The sequence below is a fragment of the Eretmochelys imbricata genome, chromosome 27 (assembly GCF_965152235.1).
Source record: "Eretmochelys imbricata isolate rEreImb1 chromosome 27, rEreImb1.hap1, whole genome shotgun sequence".
Taxonomy (NCBI): domain Eukaryota; kingdom Metazoa; phylum Chordata; order Testudines; family Cheloniidae; genus Eretmochelys; species Eretmochelys imbricata.
The window spans coordinates 12,512,434-12,531,116 of record NC_135598.1 but is presented as its reverse complement, the minus strand read 5'-3'; the positions used below and the strand labels follow the sequence as shown (position 1 = coordinate 12,531,116).

Genomic DNA, 18,683 nt, shown 5'->3' with positions numbered 1-18,683 from the left:
GTGTTAATACTAAGGCAGATGATACAATATTTAGAGGAGCCTGCTTACCTCAGCCTGAGGTTTGGTTTTGCTTACAGGTCAGGTCTGTGAAGGGAAGAATTTAAAGGGTTGTGAGGGGTTCCCTGGCAGGCAGGGGTTTGCAAAGCTTCCCAAGGTGGATGGGTGCCTAGCTCACTGGGAGTTGGGTGCTTTTGGAAATTCTGCCCAGAAGTCCTCTGTCCACAGATTTCCCCCCCACTAACCTCATGACGTAGAGGCCTCCAGCTGACTGAATATCATTACTGACTTAAGCTGGATTTCAACCAACAGCCTAGAAGTGAACTCCTTATTGCCAAGCCCCTGAGTGCAGGAGGCCACTAGCTGTGTGTATGACCGTGCCACTATGGAGCATCAGTGTAAACTGTGCCACAGTCTAAGGCTACACAAAGCAGAGCATGTCTTCAAACAGGTGGCATGTGGGCATTTCACAAAGCCAGGACACTGCAGCTGTCTTGGCCTAGATTCTTTACAGCACTGGGATGGGACTGCCTTGCTGGGAAATACTCCTGTTGGCCTCTTCACCAGCTTCTGTGTGGGGAAATCTCCCTTGGTTCCAGACAGTGATTTGGCATTGCTTCTCTCATGGCACTTCTCTGCGTTGAACTGTCCTAGGTTGCTGTCCGCTTATCTTAAAATTAAGTGGTAGCCTTCTGGAGCCTGCACTGAGAGAGACAAAGGCACACGCACCAGTCACTTTCCTCGATTGGGAAATGTAGTCCTAATGTTTCTCTTATTCAGCTTGTGGGGGGGTGGGGGGGGGCGTCTCAGTGCATTTGAGACGATTTAAGACAGCGCTTTGGGACATCACAAAATCCTGTCTTCCTGTGAGAATGAAGGAGCCTCCCCCACCCCCAACTAGACCTGCACAGGCCCTCTTCGTGTGTCTTTATTTTTTCTCCCTCTTCCCTGTTCTTTTATGACTGATGTTCATATGAGTCATTTTCTCCATTCTGTCATGAGCCAGGGCCATCACAACTGTGGACTGGAGTTTCCCCTCACGGGCTTTTTTTTTTTTTGGCTGCTCCTCATTTCCCCGCCCTTTCCTTTTCCCAGGGAAGCCGTATACCTTTGGTAACAGCTGCTACGAAACAGGATTCATCTGGCAGGTTCCTGACCATCTGCGGTGCCCCAGAGAGGAAAGAGACAAGGTTAGAACGTGGGCAGGCTGCAGAGTGAGTCAGGCTGCTCATTCTTCAGCGGTGCTCCAGCAGGATTTTAAGAGGCGGGGTGCGAATTGCTGGGGTGGGTACCAGTTGTTTGGTCATCCTGCTGTGTGCAGGCGGGATTGTATAATACCCAGCTCTTACATAGCACTTTTCAGTGGTAGATCTCAAAGCACTATCTTCATCATTATCCCCATTTTACAGGAAAGTGGGACACGGAGAGGAGAAGTGAGTTGCCCAAGGTCATCCAGCTGACCTGTGGCAGAGCTGTGGTTAGAACCCAGTTTTCCTGGGGCCCAGGCCAATGCTCTATCTGCTAGGCCACACAAGGCAGCACGTGCACGTATTGGCCAGTGCAAGGGGGACCCCCCCACCCCAGCCCCCGTGATGTCCTACCCCTTCACCAACGGCGGGTGATCTTTTATGGGAAAGTCCAGCACAAAAGCGGGCTCTGCCAAGCGAGGGGAGGGGATGGAATAGGCGAAGGGAAGAGCAGTTTTCCCAACCTGGAAGCCCCTTACCAGGTCACTGATGAGGATGTGAATCCCGGTCGGTCCCTGCTTGGAAACCTGCTGGATCTGGTTGGCTGGGAGGCTGAGCAGCTCTGCCAGTTTGTTGGTCAGTTCCGTGGCAGTGAGTTCTTCCAGATAGACCTCTTGGTACGTGGCTTTCAAAGAAAACCCCAAAAAGCCAGTGAGCCAGCGCCAGGATTTCCCTCCCCTTCCCAAGAGCTTTGTCGGGCGACAGAAAGACCTCCAGGGGTCACCTGCAGCTACCGTGGAGACCAGCCCAGCTCCGGCCCTTCCTGCAGTATGAGGAAGTTTGGATTCAGATATAGCCTCTGTAGCGGCCCCCAATCCCTGAAAGCTCCTGCTGAGCTGACACGGCAGCCCCTGTGAAATAGCCACGGCTTGATTGCAAGCCAAGGGCTTGATCCAGTGCTTAGGGAGGGCTGTCTGGCTAAAGGTGTTATGCAGTTGCCCCGCACGTGGGTATCTGAGCCCCTTCCCCATACAGCTGATAGGATAGGCCCTAGGGGATTTCAGCCAGCATAATCCTATTGTCTTCAATGGACGTTGGCCCCAGCCCTGAGCCAGATGACCAGCCAGGTTCAGCTTTGCATGGATGGGTGCACCAGAAATGCACAGCTGGAGGCCAGTGCAGAATCTCTCCTGAGCCCAAGACTTGCTGTGCCCAGCCCCCTGGTCAAAGGCGAACTGGCCTGGCTCCCTGAACTTGGCCCTCAGGAGCATTGACAGTAAAGAGCAGCTGCTTGTTTTACCTGGGTGCGAGTCCTCAGGGGTGTCTCTGCCATTGGCTTGGGGCTCCCTGCACATGTACAGGGTGAGCCGAGGGCGGACGCACCTGTGGGAGAAGAGAGCGTGTTGATTGGCCTATCGACCTGTAGCTCCAAGTGTCTTGAAGCAGAAGGGCCGCAGGAGCCATGCTCGTGTAACGTGTATTACACTTAGTGCCCAGGGACCCCAGGAGAGGTTGAGTGCTGCCTGCATGTGTGCACGTGTCCACCCCCTGCCCCCCCCCAGACCTCAATGCCAGTTTTACAGTTGGGGAAACTGAGGCACAGGGCTTTGTGATTCACTGGAGGCTGCGTAGGGAGTCTAGCAGAGCTGGGAACTGAAGCCAGATCTCCCGAGTCCCCAGTACAGGGCTTCCAACGGACACACCACCTTCCTCTGCCTATTGGAATTCAGGGATACCATACCCCTGCGGATGAAGAGAAGCTTGTAATGAACCATTTAGACTTGTGTTGATCTGCCCCGGCTGTGGGGGTGCTGGAGAGAGAAGTATTTACCTCCTGCTAGGCACTGTGGTTGCATAAGTGGGACATGCACATCAGACCTCAGTGCTTGTGAGGAGGTCCCCACTGTCCCCCTGCACAGGGACCCCATTGCTCCATGGCTGCTGCAATCGTAGGGGTAAGCGCCGCAAGACTAGCCCATTCCACGATCCTGTGTCCTCGGCTCTGCCCGGGCAGGCCTGCGGGGAGCCGGGAAGGGCCAGCCACCCACTGCACCTCCTCCTGGACGCTAAGGCCAAGATTTCCAAAGGTGATTAGTGATTCTGGGGGGGGTCCAAGTTCAGATTCCTTCCAAGGGCTGAGCACCTGCCCTCTGAGAATTGGGCTCCCACGATCACCGGTTCCTGGGCTGTCTATATCCACCACATCCCACCCCCTGTGACCACACTGAGAACTTACAAGCTCATGACATGCGCCAGCTAGGTGCAAAGGAGACAGGGAGCCTCCCTCTATGCTACTGTTAGATGAGGTAGAGCAGTGACTTAGTGCAGCAAAGCAATTGCTTAGAGTATAAAGTCGTTCAGGAAGAGACAGTCCTTTCATTCTGTTTGTACAGCCCCTAGCATAGCGGGAGCCTGGGCTGTGACTGGGGCTGCTACGGCTGTGCAAATTGATGGGTTCTGGGTCTGCCTGAGCACTGCAGAAGGGGACCCCGTGTTCCCCCACCAGCCCTGGATGCAGTGTCAAGGTCTCTTTTCCCCCCACCCCACCTGGCTTTCAGCGCATGGGAGAGCCGGATCCCATCAGCCGCTCCACAGATCTGGATGAGGTCGCTGCGGGAAAGCTTCAGCAGGTCGGCTCCTGGAGAGAGAGAGAGGCAGGCAGGCATGGCTGGCATGATCATCCAGTGCGGCACTAAATCCCAGTGCAGAGTGGTTCACAGGCAGGGGCCGGACCTGCCATGTTGCAGGTCCCTGCCTGGGGAAGGAAAGCGTCCCCCTGGGTGGGACTGGGCCGAGCAGGACTCCTGTCTGTTTCAAACCATCCCCTGACTCCCCCCAGAGGAGGGTTAGGTGAGCAGGGGATGAAGGCAGCCATCTCCGTGCCAGACCAATGAATCCAGCAGCGTGGACCTGTTGAGAGCAGGCTGCTCCTCCACCTCCTGGATCAGCTGGGTTCTTCGGACAAGGCCAGAGCCCAGCCTGCAGAGCTGGTACTGCTCACGTGGCCTACGTCCCTTTGTAAGTGGAGGGCTCACGCTTGCCGGTCCCCAGGGGCACGGACAGACTGCCCTTCCTACCCACCACTAACCTCTCCATCATCCAAGCCACCCAGAGTTCATCCATGCGTCTCAGCACCTCCAAAGCACAGAGTGTATTTGTCTTCTGAGCATCCCCTTAGGACAGGGACAGAGCCACGCAAGGGTGAGCGCTGCCCCCCAGCTCTGGGGCGGGTTGGCTCCACCAGCCCTTCTCCCTAGTTTCATTGGCTCAGGAAGCGAGACTGCCTCACCTGTGAAATTAGCCAACATCCTGCAGTAAGCGGCGAAGCGATTCTTGTGCAGCCACTGCTGAGTTTCCAAGATGGAGGCACAGGGACTGAGAGCCTGGGACAGACAGATGGAGAGGGGAGCGTTTGGAGTGACAGGTGGGCTTGAGACCTCAATCACGAGTTTTGTACGTACTCAGCAAACCTCAGCCCAGCACTCACCTAGGTCCCCTGGACCTGGTGGAGTGACCGTGAGGACTAGCCTGTGGGGAGACAGCCGCCAGGTGTAGCCCCAGGTGCAGAGTGATGCTGGTAGCCCCCCGGAACCTGAACGCCCTCAGTGTTTGTCCCAGCTGGGCCCAGACACCCAGGCCTTGTCCAGTGTCCCAACCCAGGCATGGGATCTAACCTCTGCATCTCACCCTGCAGGGAACCCACCCTCATGCCAGATCGTTGTGCCCTGCAATCTCTTGCCAGCCCCTCTCTCATCAAGGGATCAGCCAGGAGCAGGGCAGGTTCAGTAACAACCCCAGTGAATCCACGGCTGGCTGAAGCTTGGTTACCTCCGTGGCTTATTCCAGTAGCGGGGCTGGGGTGTTCCCTGTGAGGCGCAGGGTTTAGAACAGGAGTGAAGGGCTGTGAGTTCCATTCCCAAGCAGTGGGGGAGCGCGATCAGGGTGTGAGAGCGGGAACAGGGAGTCAGGACTCCTGCGTTCTGCGCCAGGCTCTGGGAGGGGACGTATGATCAGGGGGTTAGAGCAGGAACAGGGAGTCAGGACTCCTGGGTTCTGCGCTGGGCTCTACCCCTGCCTTGCGGCGGGGCATCAGCTCAAATCACTTAGTCTCTCTGCCTCAGTTTGCTGACGGGCAAGAGGGGTGCCACAACGCCCACCCCGCAGCGTGCGGAGACTCGCTTGATTAGCAAGTGCTTGGAGTTCCTCTGTCTGCCGGGAAAGCAATGATGGTTCCTCTGCTACATGCAATGCCAAGGTCCCCTCCTGCGGCAGCCAGCCATGGCACGGGGTGTGGGTGGCAGAGTGAGGCAAGGGGAGCGCCAGGCAGGCTCTTACCTCGGCCGTGCTCTCTGCTGGGCTGTCGGAGGGGCAGCTGGGCGAGGAACAGCCCCTGCCAGGGAGAAGGGAGACGGTTGACGGTTATCCTGCAGCAGGCAGCACAGGGGTGAAGTGGGGGGCTACAAGTGCTGCGGGGGAGAGGGGTTGATCAGAGCAGGGGGTCTCTCCAGCTTACCTTTCTGGGGTCAGCAGTTTGAAGGCGTGAGGAGAGGGGAGCCCAGGGGTGGCCGGGGGGCTGTGGGGGCTGCTGGAGGCTTCTGGCCAGGGGGTGCACTGGAAGCAGAGGGGAGGGGGTTAGGAGGAGGGTAGTTTCCACTTCTCTAGCAGTGCTGTGCTTTGCATACAGCTCTGCCCCCTTAATGCAGCTACCTCTGGGGTGGGACCTAGCCACCCCCTCACCACACGCACCTCCCGTCCTCCCTGTCCGTGTTCTGGGGTTAGACGATTGCGCGCTTCCCGGCCAGGGGACACACCTCTGGGGTTCATTAATAGGATGGAGTCCTGGTTATCTTGCTGCCCTGTTAAGATGGTGGCACCGATCCTGCCCCCTTGACAGGTCCGGGCCTGCCCAGCCCTGGCCTACCTGGGAACGCTGCACTGCTAACCCCACAGCTGGGCTGCCGTGGGGGGCACAAGGTACAGCTGGAAATGTAATGCCAGCAGGCTGGTGCCTCTCTCAGCTGCCCCTGGTGCTGTGGGGTTGCCCCATACCTGACCCAAACCCACCTCCGCCAGCACCGTGCTCTCATAGGAAGGCTGGTATTTTTCTCGCTCCTGCGGTGATTGTTTCTCAATTTTCTCCCGGTCAGTTTTTTGTTTCCTGTCTGCTCCCTTGGGCTGAAAAAACAAATTCCCCAGTTTCCAGCTGGACCCAGTAAGCGCAGACCCCATCATGTCTGTTGAGGGACCCTTCCCCCCAGCTGGGCTGGCAGGATAGGGGCCTCTGAAAGTCCCCAGCACCCTCTACCTCTTTGCAGCCCTCGATCTTCACAAAGGATCTTAGTATTGCTATCCCCATTTTGGTGATGGGGAAACAGAGGCACAGAGTGGGGAAGTCACCCAGCAGGTCAGGGTCAAAGCTGGGAATAGAACCCCAACGTGCTGAGTCCCGCTCCGGTGTCTTAATCCCTGGACCGCACTGCCTCCCAGGCAGTAGTGATGGCAAAATATAAATCACTGAACTCCTCTGGTCTCTGCTAGCCCTTACAGCGCCCCCTCCCACCCCCACCCCGGATTCCCTGCTGGGCCCCCTGACAGATACCCTGTGTGTTGCTTGCACCAGCCTGCCAAGCTGACGGCGAGACAGAGTTGACCCCAAAGACAAGAGTCTGGGGGAGCGCGGGAGAGCTGAGCCCCGTGCTGCTCCCCGTCTGGTGGAAGCTCAGGCCTGGCAGTGGGAGGCTGCTGCCGGTGGGGGCAGAGCCGGAGCAGCACCCTGCACGCCAGTGATGGAAAGGAGGGAGCAACGTTTAGGGGCTAGAACAGGGGACAGCGGGGCAGGACTCCTGGGTTCTCTTCTTGACTGCGAGGCCGTGGGCGCAGGGGAGGGCTGGGCCATCTAGTGGCTGTAGCGAAGGCTGGCGCGGCGGCCTCCTGGGTTCCATGCCCCCGACTTGATCCCAGGGTGCCAGGCCCCTGCCCTGGAGGACGGTTACCACGACCGTCTCTGTTTTAATGCTGCTTCTTCCCGGCCTCCCCCCGGCCCAGGCAGCCGGGGATGTTAGGGGAAGCCATAGAGGGGGCCCAGTCCGTGCCCGGGACAGGGGCAGGGTGGCGCGGGCACCTTGAACACTTTGACAAGGCAGCTGGCCGAGTGCAGGTGATCCGCGTGCTCGCCCTTCTCGTTGGCCTTGTAGGTGTCGAGCTGGATGCGGAAGGGGACACCCTTCTCGCCCCCGTTCTTGCGCAGCGTGAACTCGGTGCTGATGCAGTGAACCTGCCGGGAGGGGGAGGGGTGAGCGTGGCCCCCCGGCTTCCCCCCCCCAGCCACCCGCGCTCTGCCTCTCCACCCTCCCCATGCTCCGCCCATGCTCTGACCTGCATGAAGACAGACGTCCTCTTGGTGGGGTCCCAGAGGAACTCCACCGTGTTCAGCAGGGTGGGGTGGATGTGCGGCTCCAGCACCCCGACGGACAGGGGGACGTCTGCAAGCAGGGCACAGAGGGATCAGGCAGGACTGGAGCCAGGGAGACGCGTATGCGGGGCAGCAGGTGCCCAGACACCCCAGGGATGGGCACGACGGAGGAGCCCATGTGGAACAGAAGGGGGCTGAAGGATCCGCTGCCTATGAGCCTCTGCCCAGCCACATGGGCATCCTGCCGGTTACGTTCTCGGCGCTCTCACCCCTCCCATGAAACCGGATCGCAAAGCCCTCCTACGCCACAGCGAATTCAATTCCCAGCCCCGGTGGCAGGGAGCTGTTCTCCCTCTAGGGAAAGTGAGGCCGTGAGAATGACCTGCCCAAAGTCCTCAAGCTGGGGCTCTGACCACTAGCCCAGGCTTCCTCCCAGAGGTGAGAACAGGACCCTGGCGGCCGGGCTCCCAGTCCTGTGCTCTAAGCACTTTATGGGCCCAAATCTTCCCAAGTGGCCCAGCTCCCGGTGTCTGCAGGAGCCGCGCCTCCGTAGGCTGGACTGAATTGAGTCGGCTCCCCAGTGCCCCCTGTTCCTTTAGCCTGGTTCCCAGCCCTTGGTTCTCATCCTCTGCTTCCTTCCCCCACCGCCTCCGCGGGGGCTGTTGGAGCTGGCCCAGACCCAGCAAGGGGGAGCCTGGGGTTCCCCCAGACCTCTCAGCTGAGTGCCAGGGCTGGGATGGCATTTCTGGGGTGCCAGGACCAGTAGGTGGTACTGTCACATGTACCGCGATGGAGGTGGGAGGGCACCAGGAATAGGATCTTGCCCAGCCTGGCTTGGCCCAGCGGCCCAGCACAGATTCCTCATGCCCCCTCCCCGAGTCCTCTCCGTGCAGGGCCTACAGTCCGGTTCTGGTTCCTCCTGGCTCTGACGCAGGGACCCCCTCCCCTCCCCGCTTCACCCACAGCCGAGGCTGGGCTGCTCTTGGGGGCTTCCTCGCCCACCGGGATTGGATTCTAGCGACGACCGGGCTGGGCTGCAGATGCCAGGAGCAAGGGGCACCATGCGCCGTGTGTGTGATAGATACTAGGGGTGTGGAGCTGGTACTCACCCAACCCCTCTCATTCCCTATCCCTGGGGCACAGCCGGGCCGCCCCCTGGGGGCAGCCAGACTCACCGATGTCCAGGATGCGGTCGCCAGGGCGGTTCCACCGCCATCCCTCCAGCTGCTGGTGCTCCATGTACTGCAGGCGCCGGTCGTGAAACACCACCCTGGCCACGCTCTGCGGGAGAGAGGGGCGTCAGGCCCTGGGCCCTGCCTCAGCTGGGCTCCGTGGCCAGGAGCAGATGGGGGATGGAGCCACGCCAGCCAGGGCGGGAGAGGTCACGTCATGCAGCAGGGGTAGCCTAGGCTCCAACAGCTCAGCCCCCATTCTCTGCCCCCCCGGCTCACCTTCAGCAGCTTTCGGCACTCGGAAAAGTCGCCCAGCTTGGGGTTGCACAGCATCCGGATCTCGTAGGACTGGCCTGAAAGAGACGGCAGGGCCCTGCGGGTGAGATCTGGGCGACTGTGGGCAGAGGCTCCGGGGGAGGAGTTCTCTGTGCCCCGCTGTGGGCAGCCGGCCCGCTGCTAGCCCCGGGGCTTACCCCTGCCCCCCGCCCAGGGCACAGCCCACCCGGCTCACCTTGGTTCAGGTAGGTGAGGGTCTCCTCGTGCTGCTTGACGGCGGGCGAGGTGGGGGCGCAGAGCACGTACTGGAAGGCCGGGCACTGCAGCTCGGCCGACGTGGAGATGTTCTGCTCCTCCTGCTTCAGGAAGGGCAGCGCCAGGGACTCCCTGCGGCAGGGCAGAGCACACGGCAGTGGGGGCAGCTTCCCCTGTGAGCTCCCCCTCCCCCCAGCCTGTTGGAAGGGGGGATCTGTAGATGCAGGGCTGGGGGATGGGAAGGGCCGTATAATTCTCCTGTCACCCTTCCCCCCCCACACACACACATCCTCCCAGCCCCTAGTGCCCTGAGCACAGGCCTGGGAGCCAGAGTCTCATCCCAGCTCCTATCACGGGGACCTGGTCACATCACTCCCCCTCTGCTGAGTCTGTTTCCCCTCTGAAGCATTACCCTGACCCATCTGCTAGTGCTTAGCTCTGAAGGGGGGTGGGCCCCCAGCGATTATGTAGGGTTAGGAGGAAGGGGAGGGAATATTTCTGCCGAGGGGCAAGAAAATGCCCCCGACCCTGGAATCGTCTCTCGGGGGGGTGGAAGCCCGTTGGCCCTTGGGACATCTAGACCGGCCCTCACAGGAGGAAACATGAGAGGGAAGAATCCTGCCCTGGTGCCAGGGAGGTGGCTGGAGCCCAGTGGGGCTGTTCCGGCTCCAGCTCCTGCCTCCCGGGGCTGGTTGCAAGCGCTTGGGAAGGCGCCAGTGTTAACCCCAGGGGGCTCTTTGCTCATGCAGAGGTTTATTGAGGAGGGGTGGGGGGTGCTGCCAGCCTGGCCTTTTAGCTCCAGCAGCAGAAGCATGTGCTGTGAGCTCCAGGGGCCCCACCTTCAGGCCCTGCCAAGGGCCTGCCAGTGGGGGGGAGCTCCATACTCCGTGGCCAGCCACGTGTGGGCGCTCAGCCTCTCTGCCGACCAGACCAGCCGTGTCTCCCCATGGGGCGTGTTGGTCACATGTGACGCAGTTTGGACAGCTCTTGGCAATCCAGCACCATCACGAGCCAGCCAGAAAGGTCCTTCATGCTTGGGGTTTTAACAAAAATAAAAATCCTCATTTTTGACAGAGGGTGGGGGGACGGACCAAAACCAAATGCCTTTCTTCGGGCCGGTGCTTGGAGCCTGCGAACTGCTTTGTCAGGCACAGGAAGTGAATCGCCTGTGTCTTTTCCGAACACCCACTGAAGGGCATCTCTCACATACAGAGGGCACTGAAATGGGACAATCCCCTGCTCCTCGCTCGCTTGCATTTCTCCAGTTTGCAGGAGAGCCCCTGCCGCCTCTCCTGGGCATCCATTTCACACGCACACACGTACCCCTTCAGCTAGCGCAGCTGCTGTAATAACAGGCCAGGATCTCCAAGCCCAAGCTAAAATTGATATTCCTGTTTTACAGCAGGGGGAAACTGAGGCAGAGAGGTAGTGACGGTGGGGGAGCAATTTGGGGAATGCGAAAAAGCCACTTACCTGAGCAGATTGCTGCCGGAGCAGGGGTACATCTCCCCTGGCCCTGGCCAGTAGTGTTCGGGCTGGCTGTGCCAGAACAGCATGGTGAGGATGTGAGGCTGGACGGAAAAGTCCCCAGATCTGAGTGAGGGGCGCTGTCAGGTGGCTGTTGTCCGGCGAGGCAGCTCCTGGCACCTGCCTTTATGCTCCCAGGCTCCCCAGGTGGGTGTGTGCCGGGAGAGGTGCTGAAGGATTGGCCAGCTTCCAGATGGCTCTGAGCAGCTGGCCACACCCTGGGGGGGAAGGACGGGAGCTGGGGCCGTTTCACTGCGGCTGCCCTGGTCTGTGTTACAGGAGGTGGGCGGTCATCGCTGGGGCACGAGCGGGCAAAGCGCCACGAGCCAGAGAGGGGTTCCTGCCCCTCCTGCTTAACCGAGAGCTGCGGTAGGAGGCAGCAAGGACCCAGTGGGACGCGGCCCAAACAAGCTCAGAAAACCATAGCCCCGTCCAGCCGTCCCCGGGGGCTGGGCCAGAAGGGCTTCACCTTGCAGCGGGCATTGCCTGGGTAACCTCCTCCCCCCATGTGCATGCTTTGGAGGCGCAGGAGACAGGCGATCGCAGAGCTAAGCCCTGAGCTGGGACGGGGCTCGCTTGCTGGGGGATTTGCCAGCCACAGGCTGCACTGGTCTGCACCCCAGACATGCCATCGTCCCCCAGGCCTCTTGCCTCCTGGACGCTGCAGCTCACCGCGTGTCGTGTTGTGCACTCCGGCTTCTGCTGCACAGGCCTGGGCAAGCTGGGACAGAGGATGGCCGGTGTCCTGCCTTGTCTCTCCTGTCGCACGCCTGTGTAAAAGGCTTTTCCCAGGGGGCATCTCCGAGCGGGGAGCATATTGCAGAGTGAGGCATGAACATGGCCTAGATCGGCCTGCGGCTGAAACGAGCGGGGAGGCAAACGCTGAGGAGCAGCGAAGCCAGGCCAGACGCGGGCAGGGCCCAGAGGCGGAAGGCCCGTCTGTCTGCAGAGCCCGCGGGTTGAGCAGGAACCCCGGCACCAAACCAAAAACTCCTAGCTTTGCTCCGCTCTGGCGCCGGGTGCTCAGAAAGCTGGGCTCTGCGAGAAGGGTCTGGCACGACGGCCGCCAGCCTGGGTTAATACGGCTCCCTGTGCCCCGTACGTCGGGAAGGGAGACTGGCGGTCGTGCTTCCCGGATGGGGGCCTCGATCCCGGGAAGCAGTGGGCTATCCAGGGTGTCAGACTAGATGATGGCAACAGACCTTTCCGCCCATGCACACGTGCTGGTCTAGCCGTGCACACATGTTAGCCCAGCAACGCCCACCTGGTGTGCACGCGGCTGGTGCTGTGACTTCATTGGCTCCAGGTCTCCCCAGTTCCCAGCTCTGCCCTGCCATCACCTGGGTGGCTCAAGGATCACACCTCTTCCCACCCGGAGCGAGTGGCTGGGTGGGCCTGGGTCTCTTCCCAGCTGCCTGGAGCTTTCCGGGGCTTCCAGGAAAGGGTTACACGGCTGAGTCGAGGGGGTGGGGTGGGGTGAGCGAGAGCCCAGGACTGCCCCGGGGAGGGGGGCTGGGAAGAGCTTTCCCCCCCCTCCCCCAAGCAGCGAAGGGTGTGGCGGGGCGGTTGGAGCCGGGTTTACAGCAAACACTTTGCTGGGGTTTGTTGTGAAAACAGGCAGAGCCAAGGGCCCTTTGTTTTGCTGAGCTGGGGAAATTCTTGTCTTCCCTCTTTACTGTAGCGGGGGCTGGGAGGTGTCGCTGGCCCAGGGTTTGGGGCAGCCGTGGGGCTGGGACAGGGGAGCCTGTGGCCTGCGGGGGGAAGCAGGGGACAGTGCAGGCGGCCGAGGCAGGGGGTTGGGGGGATCGCTAGGAAAATACAGGGTGGCTGCTGTTCCTTCCTGTGTGGCCTAAACTCTGCATCACTTGCTGAAAGGGCAGGGCTCCGGGGACGGGAGGCACCGGGGGGCTGAGACCGGGGAGCCCCGTGGCCCGAGTTCACCCCTGCCTCTGTGCAGAGCCCCGAGCCAGGACGGAGGCCCTGCATCCCTCAACCCGGGGCTGCTGGAGGCCGTTTCAGCCGCGGGTGCTGCCCCGTCCGCCTGCTGCAATGACCCCCATGAGCTAAGCGCTGGGGTGGGGGCGCACTCTGCCTCCGACGTGGGGGGAGCCCAGAGTCAGGGGAGCCGAATCTGTGCCTGTGGGGGACGCCGCCCGGGCCAGGGCTTTTGGGCCGTGTAGCCCGTTGGCACCCACTAATGGCAACAGGGCAGTGATGAACCTCCCCTGCCCCCCTCCGCCTTACGCTTGGTCTTCGTCCATTGCATCCCGGTGATCGGGTCCGTCCTGTTGGGCCTGGGCTGGCTTCAGATCAGCTTCCTGCCCGCTCTGGCAGTGTCCCCCCCAACCCCCCCCGTCCGTCGACCCCGTCCCCCCGACACGCCCATGGGGTGTTTACGCACAAACACGGGGGCGTGCTGCTGGCTTGCTGGGTGCATGGAGTCCGCTCCCCCCCACCCCGGCCCGTGTTTACACTGCACACAGCCCGCGCCGTAAAACGCGCTCCTAGAAACCCGGAGAGACATGTGTGTTTGGTGCCAAAATAGACGGAGCTCACTGGTAGGGGGACGGGGACAGCACTTCAGGGGGTGTCCGGGGGTCAGAGGGACTTTGGGGGACTTCAATCCGTTGGTCTGATCCAGGGGCCCGGGAAGCTGGGGGGTGGGATGCCTGGCTAGTTGGCCCCATACTGATCCACCGCAGAGCGGCTGGAGGGCTGGAGGGGACAGCACCTCCCCTGGTCCCCGGGGCCCTGAGGACGAAAGCTAAGCCCTGCAGTGGGGGCAGGTCATGGTGTGACCTGGGGGGGGAGCAGGGCAGCCGGGGCTGCAGCTCACCCCTCTGAGACCCCTGACATGAGCTACACATGGAGGGGGAGAGGGGCTCAGTACAACCCAGGCCTCCCCCCAAATTTCCTGGGGGCAGGGGCCAAGGAGCCCCGCTTGCCTGCTGGAGGGCTCAGACCCCCCCGCCCCCCAAGCCGAGCTGGAGCAGAGCCGTTCAGGCCCAGCTCCAAGCTCCCCCCAAAGGCTGGGCTGGTCCCCGATCCCAGGCTGTGGCCCATCCCACGCCGGCTGGGCCCAGGAGCAGGGCTTGGGGCAGGTGGATCCCACTGGCAGTGACTGTGGAGGGCCGAGGTGGGGCAGGAGGACTGTGGCCTGTGGGGCACTGAGTAGCGCACTGACCGACGTGGATTTCCATGGGCCAAGCGATGGGTCCCTTGGGGGGTGTCAGGGCCTGGTAGCTCAGAGACACTCTGGGGTCCCAGTTCTCAGCCCGTGGGGGGCTGGTGGGTGGGGGGTGTCTCTGCAACCACAAGGAGCCTCCTCAGCCCACTAAGGATCCGTCTGCTGGGGGGGGGGGGGCTGCTCCCCCTGTCTGGAGGCATTAGGTCCTTGGTGGCCTGGCGCCTTTACCCTAGGCTGACACCAGATGGCTGCAGAATCAGGACGGAGGGTGAAGAACCACCCCCAGGGCTCCTGGCTCCTGGCAGGATTGAACTCTGGAGTCCGGGGGTTGGCGGGCGAGGGGGAACCCTGTCAGATCCCCTTGGCGCCCCCCTGAGGTAGCAACCAGGAGGGGGTCACCAATGCATCTCTCTGCTCCTCTTTCCTTGTCACCAAACCCCCACCCCCTCCACCCAGCCCATTCCTAGGCTCAGCTGCTGCCTCCCTGCCAGCTCCCCCAGCAGGCGGGGAGCCCCCCGGTTCCCAGCTCTGCCTCCCCATCCCCTCCCCCGCAGCTCTGGCTCCCCTGCCCCACCTCTGTCTCGCCTTCCAGAGCTCCCTCCCCCCCAGCTCTCCTTTGCCGGACCCCACCTGGGGTGGGGTGGCGTCCCCCCTCCCCCAGCCTTGACTCTGCCCACTCCAAACGTGGGTGGGGGCATCTCCCCTCCCCCACAATCCCACCTCTCTATCCCTGGACCCCCCTTTCCAGGTCAGGGCCCAGCAGGGCAGCAGGGATCACAGGCCCTGGGTAGAAACCGGGCCCACCCTTGGTGTTTGCTGTACACAAGCCCCGTTTCCAGTAAACACCAGCCCTTGCAATGATCCAGGAGCCGCTGGGGATGGGGAGGCGGGGACACGCCCCAGGTGCCCTGCATCCTTTGGGGGAGATCTGCAAAGCTCAGATCCTGCCCCCCCCCACCCCCAGAAAGAGAGGGACTTTGGCTGAGGCCTGCACACTCATCTCCCCCAATGCAGCCGAACTGAAAGTACAGAGCACCCCCACCCGTGAGCGTCCCCCCCAGATCACAGCTGGGTGTAGCTGTGGAAGAGAGCCAGGCAATTTCTTTGGGTGTAGAGCGTCCCGTGCAGGAGAGAAGGGGCCCTGACGAGAGTGGGGCCTCTCCGAGGGGCACTCTCCCTGCCAGCTATTGCTCTCCAGGGCCAGGCCCTGCCCCACCCCCCATCGCTGACCCATGCTTCTCGCCCCCCCCAGGCCCTCCCCAAGGCCACTCCAGCAGCCCTCCTAGGAGCAGCCCGAGGCCGGGGGCCTTTCGCGGGGGTCAACCCCGGCCCCCCCCAGGCACCCCGTGCTGCGGGCAGGGGGCTGACGTCTGAGTGACACAGAGTTCAGGGCCAGGGGAGGGGGTTCGAGATTCTAGCCTGAGCCGGCCGGACGCAGGCCAGAGCCGCTCGCCCAGTGAGCAGCACCGAGCCCAGTTTGACTGACCCCCCCATGGTGTGTGCGTGACAGAGACCGGGGGCGGGGGGGGGGGGCGGTCAATTCCAGCTGGCTTGTGGTCTCTCTGCCCCTGGCCGTTAGTCATTCACCCACATTTTGATGCCCGCTGCCGATCTGCTCCGTCCAGCCCCCTCTGGGATTCCAGAGCCTGGGGCTGGGAGCAGAGCCCCACGACTGGGCTTTCCCTCTCTCTTGCTGAGCCCCTGGGGGGGGCAGGGGGGAGCTGCTGTTTTTAATGGGAAAAATAATTAACCTGAAACCGTGGCGGACTTCCCTTTGCTTTTCAGTGCCTCCTGCTGCCTGCGGTTCCCTCGAGGACGTGGGAATAATTAAGCATGGGGGGGTGGGGAGAGGAGGACCAGCTCCAAGGAGCCCCGTCTGACCCTCCCAAGAGATGGGGGGCTTGGTGTCTACATGAGAAACGCTGGGCCTGTGGCCCCCGGAGGACTCCGTGCGTGACCGGGGAGCTGGCAGGGGTAGGGTACTAGGCAGCATGGCCCAGTGGGCAAGGCACTGGGCTCTGTTCCCAGCCCAACCTCTGACCCAGGGCAAGTCTGCTCATCGCTCTCCTGCCTGTTTAGACCACAGCCCCTGGGGGGCAGGGAATCGCCTCAGGTGCCCCCCTCGCTCTCGCCTGGGGCTGGTAGGTGGAACTGGAGCACAAACAAAGCAGCCTGGATGGCGGGGACGGGGTTTCCCTGAGACCGGTGGAGACTCTCTGGGTTTTGCGGCCAACCATTTTACACAAACACACGCAGGGTCCCGATTCCCACCAGCAGGGGGCAGCACCCCACACCCACCCACCCACCCACACACACACACACACACACACACACACACACACACAGAGCCAATTCCCTCCAGCAGGGGGCAGTGCACCCTACACACACACACCCACACACACACACACACACACACACACACACACACAGAGCCAATTCCCTCCAGCAGGGGGCAGTGCACCCTACACACACACACCCACCCACACACCCACACACACACACACACACACAGAGCCAATTCCCTCCAGCAGGGGGCAGTGCACCCTACACACACACACCCACCCACCCACACACACACCCACACACACACACAGAGCCAATTCCCTCCAGCAGGGGGCAGTGCACCCCCCCCCCCCCACACACACACACACAGAGCCAATTCCCTCCAGCAGGGGGCAGTTCACCCTACACACACACACACACCCACCCTCCCATACGAAAGCGTCTTGCCACCCCAGGACGCCACAGCCACTGACAGAGACTTGATCGTCCTGATCTCGGGGACTGGCCGGGGGGGGGGGGGGGGAACAAACAGGAAAATCCTTGGGCCAAACTTCTTGCATCCTCCGTCATCCATTACAGGGTGATCAGAAGGGAGGCGCCCTGAGCCGTGCGCCCCCCAAGCTGGAGAATGCGCCATGGGACCCCTCCTGGACTGGCTGCGGCGACTGGGCTAGAAGGGATGATTGGGCCCCTCTGGGATGTTACTCGTCTTTTTCCCTCTGCCGCCCACCCCCGGGCTCCTTGGCGGGAGCCGTACCCACCCCCACCCCAGGGTGCAGCTGTGGGCTGTCCCCGAGTCCTGGCTCGCCTTGGCTTTGTCCTCAGGCCGGGCTGGACCCAGCTGCGCGGTCAGGAGTGGCCGAGTGGGGCTGACCTCTGAGCTTGATCGGCAGCCGGGAGGCAGAAGCGTGCCTGGCTCTAGTCGCCTCGGCCCCGCCACGGGGCGGGGAGCCCGAGGCCTCCCCTGAAGGGCACTTCCAGGGCTGGGAGTGGGGCTTTGCTGGGGTCAGCACAGCAGAGAGGGGCAGTGGCTGAGGCTGGCCGAGACCCGCGCGGACAAGGGCGCAGGTCTCGGTGGGCGTATTGTGCCAGCCTGTTTGACACCCAGTTCGACGGATGGGGGCCAGGCCCCAAAACACACTGGCGCCCCCTAGTGGCAAGTACCAGAGTGACACCCCTGAGGTCTCTATTTCCCACCATGCTGGGTGAGCTCCCCCACCCATGGGCACCACCCGTGACTCCGGGGGCCCTCCTCAGGCTGGGAGTCAGTCTCCGTGGCCAATCCAGCCTTGGGCTCCTCTGCCGCTGGCATCCCTGAGCCCGGAGCTGCCGTCTGTGGTGGGCTCTGAAGAGGGAAAACCGCTAAGCTGGGGGGGCTTAGGGCAGAGAGATGGGGAGGTGCTTACAGTGCTAGGACTAGCTATGGGCAGAGAGGAACCAGAGAGGGGATTGCTGGGGCACTAGGGACACCTGGTGATGGGTGGGGACCAATTGGGCAGATAGAGGGCAGCTCATTTTGCAGCTCTTAGCCAATCCCGCCTAGGCACTCGTGCTAAGCGGTGCCCCACACATCCCGGCCCTGATCTCAAGAGCTGGGCTTGGCCGCTGCCAACCTGAGCAGAATTCAAACTCCTGACCTGGAGGAGAGCCGTGCTGGCCGCAGGAACGGCCCACCCCCGACTCCCAGCCCAGGTCACCTTTTCCAAGGGTTTCCAGGGCAGGCAGACCTGGGGGGTGACTGGAATGGCCCACCCCAGCTCGTTCCCCGTGGCAGAGCTGGAGCAGGCTGGGAGTGCTGGGGCTGGGTGGTCTGGTTTGTGATTGTAGGGTCTCTCTGGGGTGCTGGGGCTGGGCACCCCAGCTGTTATCCTACAGGAGATGCAGTGAGCCCTGACTCCTCGCCCTTTGTCTTGGGCCTGGGGAGCCGTGGCTGGAAGGAGCTGGAGATACCCACAGCAGGATCCCAGCAAACAGAACCCCCAAACCTCGACTTTTTGTGACGATTCCCTCTGCACCCGTGGAAGGGTTGGGGTGACACACCCCCCCTGCCCCCGGCGGTTCCCCTCCCCTCCCTGCTCGGCCGCTGTCTCCGGGAGGCTGCATTGCAGTTTCCAAGCGGTGGGTTATAAATCCGTGCATGACAAACAGTGGCTAAATATAGCTGGTGCTGGAACCGTTTTCGGCTGACACACACCTGCCTGGCCTGGGGAGTGCGGGTGGAGGGGGGCCGGCTTCCGGGGCCTGTGACGGCAGCCGGGGTGCTGAGGCAGCAAACGCAGAGCTTGTGACCCACTTCCAGCCTCGCCGGGGTTGGTCCAGGGGGAGAAAATAACCCCCACGCTCCCTGCCCAGGGGAGGTGAAGGACAGGGCAGGGCTGGGAGGCGGG

The 18,683-nt window shown here is 62.0% G+C and overlaps 1 protein-coding gene across 1 annotated transcript; it reads right to left on the bottom strand.

The window, feature by feature from the left end:
• Positions 1-663: 663 nt before the first annotated feature.
• Positions 664-10,855, bottom strand: LOC144258030 (transcription factor CP2-like protein 1). Its single transcript, XM_077806341.1, has 15 exons — positions 10,773-10,855; positions 9,280-9,431; positions 9,048-9,121; positions 8,772-8,877; positions 7,560-7,666; positions 7,306-7,458; positions 6,249-6,359; positions 5,698-5,795; positions 5,520-5,574; positions 4,474-4,567; positions 3,732-3,822; positions 2,485-2,567; positions 1,724-1,869; positions 1,106-1,157; positions 664-701 (listed from the first exon to the last, which is right to left on the bottom strand). The coding sequence occupies exons 1-15, from the start codon at positions 10,853-10,855 to the stop codon at positions 664-666; spliced, it is 1,443 nt and encodes a 480-aa protein (XP_077662467.1).
• Between the last annotated feature and the right edge of the window lie 7,828 nt (positions 10,856-18,683).

Excerpts from the sequence above, each read along its gene's own strand:
- LOC144258030 (XM_077806341.1), bottom strand. The coding sequence starts at position 10,855 with ATGCTGTTCTGGCACAGCCAGCCCGAACACTACTGGCCAGGGCCAGGG. Across the intron at positions 5,796-6,248 it reads AGAGCACGGTGCTGGCGGAG|TGCACCCCCTGGCCAGAAGC; the intron begins GTGGGTTTGGGT and ends CTCTGCTTCCAG. Across the intron at positions 702-1,105 it reads CGTAGCAGCTGTTACCAAAG|TGCAGGCTCCAGAAGGCTAC; the intron begins GTATACGGCTTC and ends TGTCTCTCTCAG.